The sequence below is a fragment of the Vanessa tameamea genome, chromosome 29, assembly GCF_037043105.1.
Source record: "Vanessa tameamea isolate UH-Manoa-2023 chromosome 29, ilVanTame1 primary haplotype, whole genome shotgun sequence".
Lineage (NCBI taxonomy): Eukaryota > Metazoa > Arthropoda > Insecta > Lepidoptera > Nymphalidae > Vanessa > Vanessa tameamea.
In genome coordinates this window covers 5,692,394-5,712,745 of record NC_087337.1, presented here as the reverse complement: position 1 = coordinate 5,712,745, position 20,352 = coordinate 5,692,394, and the positions used below count along the sequence as shown (strand labels likewise).

General features: G+C 36.3%; 1 protein-coding gene across 1 annotated transcript; it reads left to right on the top strand.

Moving 5' to 3' along the window:
• Positions 1-5,813: 5,813 nt before the first annotated feature.
• Positions 5,814-20,183, top strand: LOC113400975 (aldo-keto reductase family 1 member B1-like). Its single transcript, XM_026640666.2, has 7 exons — positions 5,814-5,915; positions 10,165-10,307; positions 14,081-14,222; positions 17,159-17,353; positions 18,232-18,431; positions 19,690-19,845; positions 20,006-20,183. Exons 1-7 carry the CDS (start codon positions 5,844-5,846, stop codon positions 20,043-20,045), a joined length of 948 nt encoding a protein of 315 aa, XP_026496451.2. The 5' UTR covers positions 5,814-5,843; the 3' UTR covers positions 20,046-20,183.
• Positions 20,184-20,352: the final 169 nt, after the last annotated feature.

Genomic DNA, 20,352 nt, shown 5'->3' with positions numbered 1-20,352 from the left:
CCAAAAATTAGCAGCTCCTTTACTTACCTGGATATCCCTGTCTAGGATAGCCTTGAGGTGGATAACCTTGAGGAGGATAGCCTTGTGGAGGATATCCTTGAGGAGGATATCCTTGCCCCGGGGGATAGCCTTGCGGATACCCTTGTTGGTAGCCGGATGCAACTGTGGCCTAAAATCACAAGGCGAAAGAATTATTCTAGTCAATCAAACTTTTAACAAGAGTTTTATCTTCAGTAATCCTTATATAAACCAACTGTGAAGTTTTGCTAAAAAAAAATGTTTAATTTTCCCTACCTATAGTAGCGGCACGCTATGATGGCCGTTTTGACGTTTGCCCGCTCATGAAGTTTCGTATTTAATAAATAATTACATCAAAGGAGCAAATTGTTGTTCTTTATTGTCAATAGTGACGTGCAGTTAGTCACAAAATTTATCGAATGTGATTTCTAAACTACAAATATTAGGGTACCGCGAAGATAACTTTTTTATTTATTTTATTGCGTAAACGTGTACGTCACACTCTCACACTCGACCTCGTAGTCGGTGTTATATTTGTGTTTTTTTATGTAATGTGTTTATAAAGTTATTCATTCTAATTCCAATTTTTGATTTAAATTGATTTCGTTCGAATATATTACTTAAACTTATTTTATATTTTTTTTATTAAACCTTTTTAATCAGATACTACTTGCAACAATAACTTGAATTAAATTACTTGCAAAAAAACAAAGATTTGAATATATTATATCGATAATAAATTTACATTTCACATCACTTTTTTAATGTGTCAAAACGGCCATCGTATCTTGCCGCTAGAATAATGTAAGAAATCAAAATTTCGATTGAAATAGGTTACAAAGGTGTAAATTATTCGAAAGTCATATGTAAATTTAATTTTTTGATGATTCTGATCATAAATATATATTTAGGCCCCCTTTTCACATATATATTTACTAAAAATTAAATATCTAGCAAAATATTTAACAAAATAACAATGTAACAACTAAATTTTAATTTTGATAATTTGTCTAACGTGTACACATAGTTTGCTTAAACGAGGCATTAAGTTCAGTTTCAAATAAACGCTGCAGTAATTTTCATAAATTCTTAGGAATCTGATTGGTGGAAAGATCTTATGGCACGTTAGGCATTATAGCTTTCAACTTTTTATATCGACTGTCGTCACAAGCATTTTGATCGATATGTTAGTTATTTCTTACAAATATGGCAATTTTGAAAATATACATAGCAGTCAATCTGTGAGAGGAATTGTTGGTTATTCGGGGCCCCCTCAAGATGGGAGCCCTGGGCACGTGCCCCGTGTGCCCTTATGGTAAAGACGTTAATGGATTTCATAGTTGGAGGAAGTTCGCAATTTTATTGTTTATATTTTAATGAATGGTTCGGGCACAGCTCCGACTTTATATTCTACGTAAAATTTGATTTGCAAAATGATTTTATTGTTTGAAATTATTTTATTCGCGTCCCCCTGAAGCATTTTCAACACCACCAGGGGCGTAGCTTTTACCAAACACAATACCTTGGACGTTAGTTCGGACGTTACGGATGCTGTGGAAGAGCGTGACCTCAAATCAGAGAGAACATCTAATTTTTATAATTCCTCTCACGCTCAGTGAAGGCACGTCGTGAGGTAACCTGCATGTGTTGAATGATATCAACTTCATGTGTATTATGAGCCCAAATACACTGAAGCACCAGTATTCTTCTTACTAGGAGAGGAGGCCTTTGCCCAAAAGTAGGAATAGGATATACACAGGCTCGTTTTAATTAATTCCAATGTCTTGCTAACTACCGTCAGGTGTCCATTTTGCCACTATATTGTCCGACTATATACTTAAAAGATATGATCATAACTACCTCTACCGGCATTCCGGGACTTTGCTGACCGTATGGCGGTGGAGACACGTTAGCGACGGGTGGCCCGCCGGGATACCCGCCAGAATCTTGTGGGCCTTGCCCAGTGCCAGGATATCCCCCGGGGCCCGTAGGACCTTGACCCCCGAATGGACCAGCCCCTGGACCACCAAATGGACCTGCCCCTGGACCACCAAATGGACCTCCCCCTGGACCTCCATATGGTCCGGCTCCTGGACCTCCAAATGGACCTCCTGTTGGACCTCCAAACGGACCTCCTGTTGGACCTCCAAACGGACCTCCTGTCGGACCTCCAAACGGACCTCCTGTTGGACCTCCAAAAGGACCACCTCCTGGACCTCCAAATGGACCACCACCTGGACCTCCGAAAGGTCCACCTTGTCCACCAAATGGACCACCTCCTTGTCCACCAAAAGGCGCGCGCGGACCACGTTGTTGGCCTGGCTGAATTTAGAAATTATAAGTATATATGCATGACTAATGATTTTTTATAAAGCTTTCTAATTTTCATTGAAATCTAAATTCTTATGAAGGTTTTCTTCAAGTTTTGAGCATATCATAACACAATAAGATGCATCACGTTCGACATTTTATAAAAATTTGTTCAATTTTATTCCTCTGAAAAAGGGTAAGCGAGGATGCTATTAGATACTCCTGTCTAATTTAAACTTAATCGATACGTTTGACGAAATAATTTCCTATCCCATTCGTTTACTTACTCTATTAATAATCACAGCACTATAGAATGAAAAACATATAAATGGACATACAAATCTTATAATTTTAATTGTATATGTTAGGAATATATCAACTAATTTCATTTTAAAATAAATAAAATTGCCTATGTCGATGTATTTAATTAGATACCATGTTATGGACTAGTGATGGAAGGTGCCCAAGTGTGTGCGTACATACAGATGCACTCTATATTCCCTCACTTCCATAATCCGATGGCAAATCTCACATGACCGGAATGAGTTCGAGCACAGGATCAACGGTTTTACGTGCGCACCAAGGTACGGGAGTACATACACTTCCAACTTCCAGATTTCTAAAAACTTTTATCAGCTCAACCTGGGATTGAAAATATGACCCCTAGCACGCCACCAGAGCCACTACACCAACGACGCAATCAACAGATTATAATTAAATATTTAAAAAAATGTAGTATGAGTGGGTACCACAGGCTTTAGGCGCTCAGGCTTTATTCGACCGTGAAGCTTTAATTATCTCTTTTGCACCATACAAAGATTAAATACGTACGCAACGTAAGTACGATTTAGTGAAAACACTGATAGTTTTGAAGGTAACCGTCTTTCCTGTCAAATCGTACTAATATTCTACTTATATCATACTTATTGTGATAAACACTGGACATTTTGTCTTCAGAGCGACTCGAACGGTAACTACGATTTAACTCAGAACGTCCTTTAATAAATACATGGAACGCCAAGCGAGTTAGACATAGGTTAAAAGAAAAATGATGCTACATAAATTAACCAATAATATTTAACTTTTAATATGATTAATTCACTAACCAGATTTCCCATTTAAAAATTCGATACTTCTAAATTAATTACAATTCAAAATCTCCTTTGATTTTCACATAATTGTATTATTATTATGAAATAGAAATATTAATAACAAATCAATCAAAATATTGACATCAAAGCAGTCAGTTGCGGAAAGATAATATATGAAATAGATTTATACTTAATTTAGATTCCGCTGAGTCAAAACGTACCTCTATAGTCTATAGTCTATTCCAATCAAAGAAGAAATGAAGACAAACAAACAAAAAGATAGATTTACGAAGGGCACTATAGCACAGCTGTATTATACTCTACTAACAGTTTTTGAGTAATATATCTTTATTTATAAATACAACACTATTTCACTAAACAGCTGATATTCACTTTAATTTTACTTCTAAAGTTCCGATAACAACGTCTACATTCAAACCCCAATTTATCGTGAATCCAGAATGGATAACATAGATTATTCAAGCTCTCGACCAATGATATCGATAATTCGATGACAAATGTTTTTTTATTTGTCTTCTGTCAACAAATGACGCCCATAACGTTGTTCCTACATGATTTAAAGACCAATGCCACTATCATAACTGTAGTAAAATAAGATCCTCTCGTTCTGTAATGGTGATAATTGTTTAAATCATCTGCATACAATTATAAATTTGACTTATGCAGATGATAAGGTCATTGATGAGAACTAAAAGGTAGTGAGGTCCCAAATGACAGCCCTGTGGAACCCCAGAAGCAACGGTTTAGATGTCTGACGTAAAAGCAATTGTGATCAATTTTTCAACCTTTTTGAAAGTCGTGTAAACAGCAAGCAGCCGCTATCCAAGGCCTCGGAATTATCAGAAAAATAACCAATAGGTTAAAGTAGATCTAAAGGCATTTTATTTTGCACTAGAGTTTCAAAGATCTTGAACCATGTTCCAACCAACAAAATCGAAATTGATATCGAAATAATATACGTAATGGGAAATAAATACTCATTTATTGATTAACCACTTTTTACAAGCCTATCTGGGTTGGTACCACCAACTTATAAGATATTCTACGGCCAAACAGTAGTAGTCCGTATTGTTGTGTTCCGGTTTGAAATATAAGTGAGCCAGGGTTACTACAGAGGGACAAGGGATATAATATCTTAGTTTCCAAGGTTGGTGGCGCATTGGCGGTGTAAGGAATGAATTATAAAAAAAAAACTTAACACTGACTAAGCAAAGGGGTAAACATTTACATTCAATTCATTTCATTTTTATAGTGTATTGTTTAAATTAAAAAATAAATATCCCACCATAAAAAAGTGCAACTACGCCACGTCATGGGAGCCTCAAGGCTTCTATAATTTTCCACCCTGACTTATGTTTCCATAAGCATTTAATGTTTAACCTGGAGTTTTGCTGCGTACGGCGCGACTGTCTTAATCACAATTTTATATTTATACTGCGACAACACTCGAAAAATTTGAAAATCGAATAATGTTAACATCTATATGTAATTACAACGCCGTATCGATTAAATATTAAAACATTTACTAACAAAGAAGTCGAAGTCAAATTCAAAACTATCGTCAAAATCAAGATATTCTTTCTGGTTGTCGCCTGCGGCTTCACTGGCGTTTCGGGATTGGTCGTCAGGTAGTCAAAAATTAGCCTATGTCCTTCCTTCGAGTAAAATCTTGCTTCATATTGGATTTTATCAAATATAGTTCAGTGGGTTGGCCGTGAGAGACTAACAGACAGAATAACGCATTTATAATATTATAATGTATCATTCACCAAAATATTGAAAAAATATACACAAGTACTCATTAGTTAACAAAGTTATAATTATATTCTAGAAAATGACAAAAACATTAAGGAACTCATATAACATGCAACCCAATTCTATCTCTTCTGTCCACTAAAGATGGCCGCCTCGCCGCCCGCGTTTCATATATTTTCTTATACCACGTCGTCTGTCCGGTGACGTCACTTCCCAAGCCACGTCACTCAGTCTTGGTTCAACAATAATATTATAATAAATAGATTCAGTAGGATATGAGCACCTTTCAAAATACCGGATAAAATTAAAAACTCGGTTTGGAATGTTGTTTCTAACGAAAACCCGGCAAGCAACTAATAGTTTTCACAGATGTATTTAGTCCTGTATGGGAATCATATTCTTTAATTTTATATTAAGCCTTATCAATCAATGTTTTTTATACATAAGATTTATTATTTATTAACATGCAAAATTAAAAATATCTTCGGTATTATATAAAAGAATATTATTAAATATTTACAAAAGATACACTGTCGCGTTAGAGAAACAGTACCTTAACAACCTATATCGTAAATAAAAATAGATAAGGTCACACGGCGTGCTCAGTGCTGTGCTGAAAGTGCTGCGAACTGCTTGCATATCTTGAAAATGGCGGAAGTACCTCAACTCGTGTTCAACAACGGCAGAACATGTCCCGTCATCGGCTTAGGGACTTGGAAAGTAAGTCAAAAACATATTATTATGCTAAATATGAATCTACCGTACTTTATGAATGTTATACTAACTTTATGTGTGAGTTAAAATAATAATTATTGATTGTCAATAACTACCGTTTCGGGAAGTAAAACGACACCCGTGATACGTTCTGACCAACGAATCTTAGATATTGTTTCAACAAAAGGAAACCTAAAGCATAATACTACTCACTGATCAATCACGTAATTTCAGAAACGATAACAAAGAACTTCGGCAGGTAGGTTCCCTATAGGGTGTAGATATCCGCTAAGTACGAATTTTACGAAAATCCACCACTAAGGGAATAAAACGGAAGTAGGAAATTTGTGTTTTATAAATTTCGCGCGTGTAAAGCTGCAAGTTAAGCTAGTATTTACATAATCATTATTTACATAGGGGTCTTAATTATATACAATTATAAATACAAAATAGTTACTGTACAAATTGTGAAAGCGTGTAATGGTGGCAAGAATGCTCGCAGCATTTGCCGGTGAATCGCTATTCCGATCCCCTGGACGAAAAATGAATCAGCCCTCCTGTCACAAGTGGGGGCTAAAAAGCGTGATGTTATACTTTTAACGAAGGTTTTTAAAATAAAAAAATCAAAATATATTTTATTCAAGTAGGCTTTTTTTTTACAAGCACTTTTGAATAGTCATTTTAGAAACTATATTTAGTGAAGCTACCACCGGTCCGGAATGTAGATTCTATCGAGAAGAACCGGCAAGAAACTCAGTAGTTATTCTTTTTCAACATCTATATCTATATAATAAAATTGGAATGTCTCTTTGTAAAATAACCGCTTTTTACTAAATTTATACGTACGTTATACACGGTAAATATACAATTATTATTGTTACAATTTTTGTCTATCTGCCTGTGTGTTTGTTCCGGCTAATCTCTGGAACGGCTGGACCGTCTTTGACGGGACTTTCACTGGCAGATAGCTGATGTAATAAGGAGTAACTTAGGCTACAACGATAACTTTTTGTTATAATCGAACGACGCGGACGTGGACGCGGATACTGGAAAAAAAATAGCTTAATTCGAATGGAGGACAGAGCCGTCTCAAGCTATGCTGGGGCCCTTGGGCACACAGGGCCCTTTTGCTAGATACTCAAATAAAAAATCTAGCAAAATATTTAACAAGATAACAATGGTTTAATTGTTATTTATTTATAACTTGAAATATTCGTCTACCATGTAGAAATAATTTGCTTATAACCAGGCCTTAAGCTTACTTTCAAATAAACGGTAAAATTTTAGTAAATTCATAGGAATCTGATTGGTTGTACTATCTTATGGCATAGTATATATATTTCTATGATGATGAGCACGTCTACAGCTTTAACTTAAAATATCGTCTATCGTCAATAGCCTTTTGATGAAGATTTTACTTATTTCTTACAAATATGGCAACTTCTAAAATACACATAGCAGTCCACGTGACCACAAATGTGTGAGATAAATTATTGGTTTAACGGGACCCCCTCAGGATGGGGCACGTGCCCTTATACTAAAGACGGTAATGATGGAGCAGGCGATCCTTTCAAACCAAAAATGCCAAGAATTATCGTAAGTCAGCATCCATAGCCATATTCAGTTCGAACATACTTCTGCGACATAATTTACTTTACAAGTTATTTTTTTATGTTTACTGGGATCCCTTAAAGACGTAGACTTTGTTTGACAAAATTATTAGTAAGGCTGTCTTGAAATTACAATTTTATCTGGCTCCGCGTATAGGCACGCACTGACATAGAACGGGTTCAATGTATTAATAAAGAATGATATAATATATGTAGCGTATTTAGGTTTATGCGTACATGGAAACGTCAATATTTGTCTATGGAATGATTTGACGTATGACGTACTTCCTTTCTCTCTTCCCTTCTCGTGTGAGCCGCGGTAACGTGTGTTATGTGAGTGCGCCGCGCTTTTGAAATTAGCTTGTGTAACGGACTTATCCTTCTGTAATATCACCCATCCCTTTGGTGTGTTCTTCGAGTGTATGAAGACCAAGGGAGCGCTCCCAAGAAGAACGTGTCTTCATAAGTCAGAGCCCAGTTTTTGAGGTAACAACTTCCCTTTATTCCTTAAATACAGTCCACTTTTCTCTCGCGCGTACAATATATATAATTATATGATATATATATTTATACCTATATCATTCATACCCTAGTACTCAGGAACAATGTAGTTTTTTACCAGTGGAACTGCTTAGAATTGTATCATTCGTTCCGTAAATACCACCTACATATTAACAAATTTTATTTATAATATTAATTATAGACTAGTCGGTCTCTTGCGAACATCGCGTTAATTTAAAAGTTTTTTAGAAATTTCGAAACCTTTGACAGTTTATGTCAGTTGCCGCGTCCGCCGCCGACTTCCTTGTAATAATATTACTTTCATTCGATCAAGGCGGCAGGACCAATTCATGGCATAGGCTTAAGGGAAATAAAATCTTAGTTCCCGAAGTTCATAGGCATAAGTGTTATGAAAAAAAAACCCGCCGAGTTTCTTTCGCCGGTTCTTCTCAAGTCCGAGGTGTTAATTTCCGAGCCGATGGTAGATTTTTAACTTTCAATAAGCAAGTGTAACACTTCCATATTGAATAAAGATTTTTGACTTTGTCTTTGAAGATGAGTGATTAAAATTTCTCATACCCTATGAATTACATAAAAAAGAACAAAATTATTGTACAAGATACATTGCTAGATTGACCGTAGGTATGTATATAATACGACATTCTTCAAATTCGTTCATTCTCATTCACTTCCTATATTCGTGTAAAAATGATCTAATATCTTTGTAATTCAGAAATATTAATCAATTTACACGATATTCGGTAAATGTGTTTATTGACATTGATACATCAACAATTATCACACCTGAATTCACAGTTCGTAAACAAATCGTTTTTTTTAACGCTTAGATGTTAAAAACGTTTCGTGTAAGTTATTTTTTAGTATACAACATGTCTTAAGAGTTAAGACTAATAATGGCTGTATGATGCAATACTTATTATATTATAAGAATACTGAAAAAGAATGACAAAAGTGACATTTGACATTTCAAGTTTTTTTTTTTTAATTAATTTAATACATTCTCCCTCCTAAACTTAATTTATTATTAACAAATACAAGAAATATATTAAATGATTATTATGTAATGAATACGGTAGAAAAACGTATAGTACGTACAATTTAAATGTAGCATCGAGAAATTTAAAAAAAGCAATCAATCGTGAATTTGGCGAATGTTATATGGCATTACAAATTATAACGTTTGCCTAATAGTCTAAGATTCGAACTTAAAACGATCTTTACTGAGCTTATAATAGAATGAAACATATTTTATAACAAATTTAGTATATTAGAAAATATGTCAAAAATGGGTTGTCTAAAAAAATCTTGGACAGACTATTTTTAATTATTTTTTAAAAAATGATTTTTACTCTGACTTAAAGTATCAAACGTATAGAATGTGCAGCCGTAGGGTTGCCTATTCTTTGCATGGACAAACTACTCGATTGTCAGTATAAGCGGGTATGTCGATACCAGTTACCTTCACTTGCTTGATAATAGAAAAAAAAAATCAATATTAGAGTTGTTTTATTGCGAACACGTTGATATAGGGTTGCCTGCAAAAAACATGGCCCTAATCCGGGTTTGCGAATTTTAATGATGCTACATCTATATAAGATTTGTCGTACTACAACTGTGTATTAAAAACGAAAGTCACCGTGCTTAAAATAAATATATTATCTGTGCCTGATTAAGACCGTTGACATTGTATTTTTTTTCAATTTTCGAGGTCAAATTTAAATGTCACTCTAAATTCACGTATCATGTGTATCGTGGATTGTATTGTTGTAATGTTGTTATAACATTTCTGTTACCTATAAAAAAAGTTACATTTTTTTTTAAATTGTTCAGTAATTAGTTGGTAATTTGTAATTGTCTTGTCTTTTGTAATTTGCATTTTTATATTGCATTATTATTGTTAGTAATATTCTTTTTTTCCCCCTTTTTGTATAACATAGTAGAAAAAAAGTTGTGTTAGGTTAATAGATAAAACTGTCCTTCACCATGCCGTGATAACTTTTAATTGAAACAACACTCAGCTAAAAATGTAATTACCTTTATTTTTAACCTATAAATGGTGTATGTTTTGTAAGTTGTCCTTAATAAAAAAAAAAAACTTTACGAAGTGTATTTTCTCCATGTAGTCTAAACCCGGTGAGGTTACACAAGCCGTTAGAGACGCAATCGACGCCGGCTACCGACACATCGACTGCGCCCATATTTACGGCAATGAAAAAGAAGTCGGCAAAGCATTAAAAGCGAAGTTTGAAGAAGGCGTTATTAAACGGTAAGTCTTACAACACTTGTGACCTTTTATTTATTTGTCGTTTTTGTTTCCATTTCTGTCATTCGATTACAAAATAACTAGAAAACCCGGCTTTGCTTGGGTGAAATAAATAAAACTAAACAAATACGTTTTATCATTTACTTTTCATAAAACTTTTTTTATAACATCTGTAAGGTTTAGTTTAATAATTATCCTAAATTTAAAGTAGCTTTACCGGGTGAATGATTTTTTTTATCAACTGGGCACACTGGTGGCCGCTTGGTGGGGCGGGGCATCTAAATAAGATGGCGGTTGGTTACCAAGCGCGGGAAGCGACATTTTAAAAAGTTACCGAATTGTATTTGAAGAAATATAGTCCTTGTCAGCTTAATAATTGCGTTTAATTATAAAATATAACCTTCGTCGACACGTTCAGTGACATAAAGAGGATTTATTTATATTTTTTTATATATTTACACATCTATATTTTCTATTTAGGCCTTGAAAACTGACAATAATCATTCTTTACACAGCTTTTTGAACGCTCCCGTAAATATCAAACATATACCGAAATAACATATTTTACTTTTGTCTGTCTGTCTGATTGTTTCCATTAATCTCTTTTTTCTTTCACTTTCACTGGCCGAAAGCTGATGTAATAAGGAGTAACTTAGGCTACAACAATATATTTTTTGTTAAATTCAAACGCGCACGAAGTCGCGGGCACAGATAAAATAATCATTGTAAAATAAGATATTTCGTTAAGTTTTCTATTTTGAGCGACTTGAGACCTAATTTAAGGAGCAACTTCATCGTGTAGTTTAGATGTGTATGCGCGCGCATTATAAAAAATCACTCCGACGATTCTGTCATAACGCACCAAAAGCTAACTTCAAAAAGTATCATACGTCACCCATATTTAATCAGACGCTGTCAACCAACTGTCAACACAATGGTTGATGGCTTAGACATTATTAACGCTACGTTTTAATTAGATTAATTATTTTAATCTTAAATACATGACCTATTTTTTTTTCTCGCTGAAAATGCATTACTCTTTTCCACCGAGTGAAGTGGAGGATTTTATGGGACTCGCCGGTACCAAGTACACCGGAATTCTCACTGAAAAACCAGCGGTGCACTCTCCGTCTTTTCGGCGGATGGGTGTTCACGGTGTTAATAGAAACAAACTCTCTTCATGAGTAAACGTTTATTACTGCCCCCCTTAGGGACATGCATCATAATATAATATATATGTATATAGCTATGGGTATTACAGGGTGAAATAGCATTGGTTTCGCTTGCCACCTTGACGCACTGACGGTCGAGCCGCTTTTGCGGCCCTCTAACTCCTAGGGGGGAATTCCCGGGGTACTGAGAACCGCTCTCGTCCCTGGGCGAGTTCTTAATACCCTAACGCAATGTCCGCTTAAATGTTTTCCTTCAATCAACAATACCACTGTGCTGTCTTGATTTTTTCCGTATTTCATTCTAAGTTTGTGAGCTGAAACTGTGTTCTTAAGACTCAGTTTTAAGAACGCGTGCATCTCAAAATCAAAATATTCTTTATTCAAGTAGGCTGATCAAAGAGCCTTTGAATCGTTAAGTTTCAGTGTTGAGTTAAATGTAGAGCTACCACCGGTTCGGAAAGTAGATTTCTATCTAAAAGAACCGACAAGAAACTCAGTAGTTACTATTTTCCAGCATTCCAATTACAGAGTATGCCGATAAAGTACAATTAAATTTATCTTGCTGGAAAACAACAAATACTAAATCCATGCTTTTTTATCATTAATATAATTTTGTATTGAGTAACATGCCTTATAATGAGCTTTAAATTTTTTAATAGCCCAAGTTAAAAATAACTGTGGAATATTATTGTTGAAACGAATACCGTCCCACAAAAAAGGATGTAGGTATTATAACTCTTCATATTGACCGATGGTTACGGGTTTTATGATTAGGCCCTTTTTAATTCATCTCGTGCTCGAAGGTGAAGGAAAACTTGAGAAACTCGAATGTGTCTAATTTCTGACCAGCCCGCATTGGAGCAACATGGTGCGATGATCTTCAAACCTTCTCTTCAATGGGGGAAAAGGCCTTAACCGAGCAGTGTTGAAACAATAGACGGGCCGCAATAAAATATTTTGTCGTTGATCGTATCAAACTCACGTCTCCACATAAAACCGTCGTAACTTTCCATGTTTGACGGTTTAAAATTCATCGTATACACAAGGTTGTCAAAAATATGACGTGACCTGTATACGTTTTTACTTCCGAAATTCTAGATGGCGTTATGTCAAATCTTTGACATTTCTGCATCGCGATGGCAAGATGCGCATCATATTCATATAGATTCGTTGTATATAGTGCACTGGGAAGTAAACTAATGATTTTCCCTCTTTCATTACCAACCATCCGCGCTTGGGATTAGCACGAAGTACATATTACACTAAATTTCCTCTTCGGACTTCGACGGCGTCTTAAGCCGAGGTCTGGCCAGTGTCGTCACAAGAGGCGCGCACCCTCAAACGCGCTTACCCTGTGGCTGAGCCCTTTTTTGTATAGCCTATTCCAATCGAAGTAGGAATAATAAAGGAACCGTAGATTTACGTATTCCATGCGATTTGCTAATCACTCAGCTATATTGGAATTTATGCTTAATATATATTTACACTTAACTACTTATTTCCACTTTAATTTTACTTCCGAAAATCCGATAACAATTTCATCGACGTTCAAAACGCCATTTTCTTCGCAAATCCATAGAGAATATAGATTAATCAAGTTCCCGACCAATGATATCGCGTCAATTTGCTGTCAGATATTGTTTATTTGGCTTTTCTAATCTTATGGTTGGAATAAAGTACGAGCAGCGGCGGCCTTACCCATTGCGAGGCTCCGGGCGGTAGGTCTTTGCGAGGCCCCTTGTCCTTGAAAAGTATGTATGTGATTCGAAAGTAGGTCTCGTTGTTTGGTTTAGGTATTTGTTATGTTTGACGAGAGATGGTAAAGTTAAACAAATAAATAAAATTTGTGTACTTTTAAAATATTTTACATTTAAATAATTACAAAGTTAATAAATAAAGAAATTATATTTTTTTTAAATTGATGTTTTTGGCGTCTTCCTTAGACTAAATTTTTTTTATTAAAGCATTGGCCGAGTACTATGTGATTAAAAAACCGATCGTCAAGTGTTTCGAGGCGCGATATATTATGTTCTGAATTAATAAATTAGTTAACTAACTTTATTTTAATTTACTGTTATTTTATAACCCTAATTAATTGGGGATCAAAAACAAAAGTTTTAAATAAAAAATCTATTTTAATTTTGCTTGGATTTTTGCACGAGGCCCCGGGCGATTGCCCCGTTCCCCACCCCCTAAGGCTGCCGCTGAGTAAGAGTGTCTTCCATAGAAAAAATCCAAGCCTTTCCGCTATTTCACGTCAACTGCATCCTTCGTCACGACGAGTTAACGCTTAAATTTTACCATATTTTGAAGACAAAGTACGGTAATACGAAATCTTTTAAAAAAACATAACCTTCGCTTGCCAATGCTCAAGCATATTCAAAAAACAATTAGTTTTTCTTACGAATAATTTAATTTTTTAGTTAACCATTACAATGACTTCTGATCCGTAAGTTGCAAGTATACTGAATTACGTCTCGTAGACAATGCTTCTACCCATAAACGAAACGATTCATTTCTAAAATATACTAACGGGTCATTAATTTATATGTGCGTATTGAAAACATATAACATTTTAAATTTAAACTTAATTTAATTTATCAGGGAGGACATCTTCATCACTTCTAAGTTATGGTGCACGTTCCACCGCCCGGACCTCGTGGAGGGGGCGCTGAGGACAACGCTGCAGAACCTCGGCCTGGAGTACTTAGACTTGTACCTGATTCACTGGCCTCAAGCTTTCCAGGTACGTTAAGTGTTACGGCCTTATTATTTAAATCACTCAAACTTCACATCACTTTACACTATAACACGGCGAAGGTTAGATTAGGATAATTTTCGACGTTAGGATTTTAATTATAATAAAAAAAGCACTTAATATTTTTATAATATTTATTAGTTAGCATTAGTGATTAGCATTTTCCTTTCTCGTTCGTGTCCAGTCAAACGAATGGCTGGTTGTCCGACTTTAATTATAAGCTTAATTTCTAGTCAAAATAAAAACCATATCATTAATCAAAATAAATACTTAAATCTAAACGGAAATAATCATTTGAAATACTAAAATATTTTGTGATTTATTAAAGTATGGTATATTTCCGCAATTTATTTAAATCTAAATAACTAAAGTCGGTAACATAAGAAAATGTTAAGGGTTAGGAATATCATCATCCTCCTGCCCTTATCCCAATTTTTCTCGGGGTCGGCGCAGCATGTCTTCCTCTTCCATACTTCTCTGTCGGACGTCATCTCACAAGTAACATTCTTTCTAACCATATCGTCTTTCACACAATCCATCTATCGTTTCTTGGGTCGTCCCCTACCTCTATATCCATCCACATCCATTTTCAAAACCTTTCTCACAACATGGTCCTCATTCCTCCGCATAACATGCCCATACCAAGACAGCCGGTTTCCAGATAGCTTCTCGAGTTAGGAACATGTCTCAGTCAATAGAAGTACTTGGTGCGTCACGTAATGGTGGGGTTTTGACTTGGTGGTTCCTACTCAGCCGGTCTTGGATAACATTAATGGCATATTAATGGCATATTGAAACGAGCTACGAAGCAATGTGTTTGACGATCAATACCTAATAACCAAGTTGAATAATTTAAGCGCATCGATTGTACAGAAGGTCGTCCCGCATACATTAAACGACCTCCGTGGTCGAGTAGTGTGTACACCGGTTTCCATGGGTACGCCACTCTGAAATCCCGGGTTCGATTAACGGCCGATTCGATGTAGAAAAAGTTCAAATTTAAAAAGTTAATTGTAAAAAACACCATTTGTCGTATCTCCACGATTCGAGAACATTCCGTTAGCTGCCACAGCTAGTATCGGAATACTTGGCGTCGATGTTTCGAGCCTCGTTCAGTTCCGCGGTCAATTGGAAGGCAAAGCCAAATTGGCATCAAAAAAGCTCGGTGTGCTCAGCAAGGCAAGACAATATTTCACGTCGGCCCATCGTCTAAGACTATACAAGGCGCAAATTCGGCCTCACATGGAATACTGCTCCCACCTCTGGGCGGGTGCTCCCCAGTACCAGCTCCTTCCATTTGACCATATCCAACGTAGAGCGGCTCGAATTATCGACGATCAAGCCCTTTCCGATCTGCTTGATCCTTTGGCTTTGCGTAGAGATGTTGGATCGCTCTGCATCTTCTACAGAATTTATCACGGGGAATGTTCCGAGGAATTGTTCGGATTAATCCCGGCTGCTGAATTTCACCTTCGGACATCTCGTCAAAATTCCAAATATCACCCGCACCACCTAGACGTCCGAAAATCCACAACAGCGCGATTTTTAAGACACTTTCTGCCTCGCACAACCACTCTGTGGAACCAGCTTTCGCCGGCGGTTTTTCCGAACCGATACGACTTAGGAACCTTCAAGAAAAGAGCGTACTCTTTCCTGAAAGGCCGGCAACGCACCTGCAAGCCCCCCGGTGTTGCAGATGTCCATGGGCGGTGGTAGTCACTTTCCATCAGGTGAGCCTCCTGCTCGTTTGCCACCTAAACCATTAAAAAAAAAAAAAAAAAAGAAATCCTAGCGACCCGCCCCGACTTCGCACGGGTCCAATTTATTAATAATGAATAATCTATACCCATAGGACTCAGGTAAATTGTATTTTTCTAGCAGCGAATATATTTTTAGTATCGGATCATACGTTCCGGAAATTGCCTACATACAAACAACAAATTTTATCTCCTTATAATATTAGTACTTTACTTAACAGTACGCCAGAATGATATACTAGTGTAGGGTCTTTGTTGCTGAACTCTAGTATAAATAGTTAAGTGTAACAGTGTATTGTGTTATCTGTGGCTGCGTGGTCCTTTAGCCTGAGGTGGACCACATATATGGGCCAACCGTCGGGGCGTTCCGGTAGCATACGCAAACTATCCCGTAACGACCTTGAAAAGATTGAGTAAGTACTGCTGGTTTTTTATTGGATAAACCTGCGTTTGCGAGACCCACATACAATACCGCCCCCCTCCCAGAAGTAGCCAGATTAGGGTCAATCAAACTGAGTGACTGCTGCTGTGCTTGCTTACCCATGCTCTTAACTTCCCCGTGCAGTTGGCTACAGTCTCCGTTCAATATGTCCGACAATAACTTGATGCTAGTGCAACGCAAGTTCGGCTGGGTAGGTACAACCCACTAATTACAAATTCTACCGCCAAACAAATATAGTCAGCAATACTTACACAGTTTGAGTTAGAAGGGTCAGTGAGCTAGTGCAACTGCAGGTACAAGGTACATAGGAACTTAGTTTCGAAGATTGATGGCGCATTGACGATCCCATTTGACGTCCACTATTTTATAAAAAAAGACTATAATTATAATTGGTACTTGGTGGTAGGGCTTTGTGCAAGCCCGTCTGGGTAGGTACCACCCACTCATCAGACATCCTACCGCCAAACAGCGGTACTCAGTATTGTTGTGTTCCGGTTTGAAGGGTGAGTGAGCCGGTGTAACTACAGGCACAAGGGACGTAACATCTTAGTTCCCAAGGTTGGTGGTGCATTGGTGATGTAAGGAATGGTTAATATTTCTTACAATGCCATTGTCTATGGGCGGTGGTGACCACTTACCATCAGGTGGCCCATTTGCTCGTCCGCCTACCGATATCATAAAAAAAAAATTGGTTAGGCACAAAATAATACCCTTAATATTCACAGGAAGAAGGTGAACTGTTTCCAGTAGACGACGCAGGGAAAGTGATCCCATCGCCCGTGGACTATGTGGACACTTGGAAGGCAATGGAGACGCTCGTTGACATCGGGCTGACCAAGAGCATAGGTATATCCAACTTCAACAAGAGACAGATCGACAAGCTGATGGAAACCGGGAGGATTAAACCAGCAGTTTTGCAGGTTATAAAAATAAATTCTTTTTTAAATTTTCAAATCAAAATATATTCATAAGCTGAGCTGTCCCTGTGGTGGTACATGGATCTTAACCAACTTATTTTGAGCTAGTCCGTGAAGGGTATATCGTGAGGAAATCCGAACCTTTCGAATAAAAGTGGGCTGGTCGAATAAAAGTCGGCTGGTCGAATAAAAGTGGAACAGCGTGGTGAGCTAAGCTCTGGAGTCTTTTAGAGGAGACAAGTCTATTGCCTACCCAACAACACTGTGCGGGGCCTTTATTGCCTGTTACATAACAAACAACAATCTTTACAAACATTAAGTTAGTCAACACATGTTAAAAGATTAAAGATTTCAATGTGTTCGTCGATATATTCCATAATTCAGAATTAATTTCGTGTCTCACTCGTGAAATCTTATTCAATTTACGATGTTTTTCGATAAGTGTATCCCGTGCATTTTATTTTTATTATAATCTTATATTGACTGATGATATCTCACACTCATGTTCTGCGGTGAGTTTCGAAGTCTTCTTACTGAATATCTCTACAGCCATTACATCTAAAATCAAATCTAGCCCTACCTCCTAGTAACACATACACATGCTTGACGAGCTCCGTGGTCGAGTATTGTGTACATTGGTTTTCATGGGTACGCCACCGGCCGATTTGATGTAGAAAGAGTTCATTAGTTTTCTATGTTGTCTTGGGTCTGGGTGTTTGTGGTACCGTCGTTGCTTCTGATATTCCAAAACACGAGTGCTTTAGCTACTCACATTGGGATCAGAGTGATGTATGTGACGTTGTCCAATATTTACATTTATTTACATACAGGTTACTGGAAAATTATAGAACTTCTTTTCAATATGATTTCTCGTAATCTAGATCGAAGTCCATCCGTACCTGAATCAAGAAAAGCTTATTAATTACGCCCGATCCCTTGGTATCACGATCACTGCGTACTCGCCCCTCGGCTCTCCGGACAGACCGTGGGCGAAGCCTGGTGATCCTCAACTCTTGGAAGATCCTCTGCTCAAGACCATTGCTGACAAATACAACAAGACTGCTCCTCAAGTCCTTATCAGGTGAGGTGTATAACAGACTCTTTAAAAATATATGTACATTATAACTAGCTGAGCCTGCGGCTTCGCCCACGGAAAATTTATTCAAGCGCTCTCTTTTTACCCTCGAGGGGTTAATTGAAAAAGTCTCATAGCCTTCCCAGGCACTTGAACTATCTCCATAACAAAATTCATCTAAACCGTTTCAGCGTTCTAAGCGTGAAGAGGTAACAGACAGTTACTTTCGTATTTGTAATATTCGTATGTTCAATTTTTAATGAAATAAATAATTAAGTATAATTTTTTTATGAGTTTGACAGAAAAGAAAAAAAAATCGTGCAATCGTATTTGAGTTTCTAAGCTTTCAGTGATTTTTGTGATTCTAATAAGCTGGCAACACTAACAATGTCAAAATGAACATATGCAAAAACGGTACTTTTGATATTCCATTTAAATATTATAAACAACACTGCTCGTATATTAAACACTTAACGTTATCAATTTCGATACTGACATGACTTTATAATCAAATCCGGTAAGCCTTATAAATAGTACTTCAACATTTTAATCATGGTACTATTAAAAACTTCAGTTATTAGAACTTTATTAAAATATAACAGCTGTTTGAAACATTGATATGATGATATATCTCTCTCTTTCCTGCAAACTGTGGGAGCGCTTTCGTGAAAAGAGACGAGAAGTGGAAGTCGGAAGCGCGCGCTTTTTGATTTGACCAATGAGCGCGCGGTGTTAGAGTTAGCCGTCAGGTGTACCAATCTAATTTCCGAGAAGGTTTAATTTTAATTGTCATTACGAATAATTTACGATTGTTATATACGTTATTAAGTTTTTCTTTATGTTTCTCAACTACACCAGATGGTTTTTATAAAAAAACACATATCTATCTCTCAATGGTAAATCGGGCGAAACGATGCTGTAAAAAAAAATTAAACATAGGGTACATCGGCCAGAACTCAAAAGGAAAATGACGAATATGGAGTCATTGAACATTACGCTGTAAACAGTACTTAGATTTTATTGTTCTTGATGTGCGGTACAAATGTTTGCAAAATTATTGAATAGAATTTTCGATAATCGAAATGTTTATAAAAACTAAATTATTATTTGGAAATAATTCAATATGCTTCTTCAATATCTGTAATTTGTTGAATATTTTAAACATTACGACTTACGAGTACCAAGCAGAGGATGTACATAAAAAAAAAACAATAAAACTTTTAATTATTTATAAACAGATAATAAAAATATGTTTCCGCCACAGATATGCTATAGACCGCAGCCTGATCGTGATTCCGAAGTCAGTCACCAAAAGTCGAATCATCTCGAACTTCGACGTGTTCGACTTCCAACTGTCTCCTGAGGATATCGAAGCGATCGGTACCTTGGAATGTAACGGCAGACTGTGCACAATGAGCGAGTAAGTACAATTTTATCTTTCCAACATTTCATTCTAAACTCACGGTAATTCTTTGCATACAATGTTTATAACATAATTTCATTAAAAAAAATATTCAGTAATAAAACACCATAGCTCAAATACCAGATAATTTAAAAAAAAAATATTTTCTTTGTTACAGTTTCCATCACCCGGATTATCCTTTCGCGGATGAATATTAATAATCATATTTTTTTATCATCACCTTAAGGAAAATGATATAGAATTATTTTAATGTATTTTTTTTTTTTTTTTGTAATAGTAATATAAACAGCAATGTTTTTCTTACACTGAAAATAAACAAATTCTAATGTACCAGCTCCACATGTTATAATTATAAAATTGCACTTGCTTCGTAGCGTTTGGATTGGTCAAGAGCAATTTTCATTGTAATATTTAAGCTTTGTCAAAGAGAAAAAAGATTAAGTTTAGAGAACTAACCCTTAATCAATGAATTACCTTAAACGTATATACTTAATTATCTACTTC

Bases quoted from the DNA above. Each gene is read 5' to 3' on its own strand.
- LOC113400975 (XM_026640666.2), top strand. From the start codon at position 5,844: ATGGCGGAAGTACCTCAACTCGTGTTCAACAACGGCAGAACATGTCCC. The intron at 10,308-14,080 runs GTAAGTCTTACA...TTAATTTATCAG, and splicing joins GAAGAAGGCGTTATTAAACG to GGAGGACATCTTCATCACTT. The intron at 19,846-20,005 runs GTAAGTACAATT...TCTTTGTTACAG, and splicing joins AGACTGTGCACAATGAGCGA to TTTCCATCACCCGGATTATC.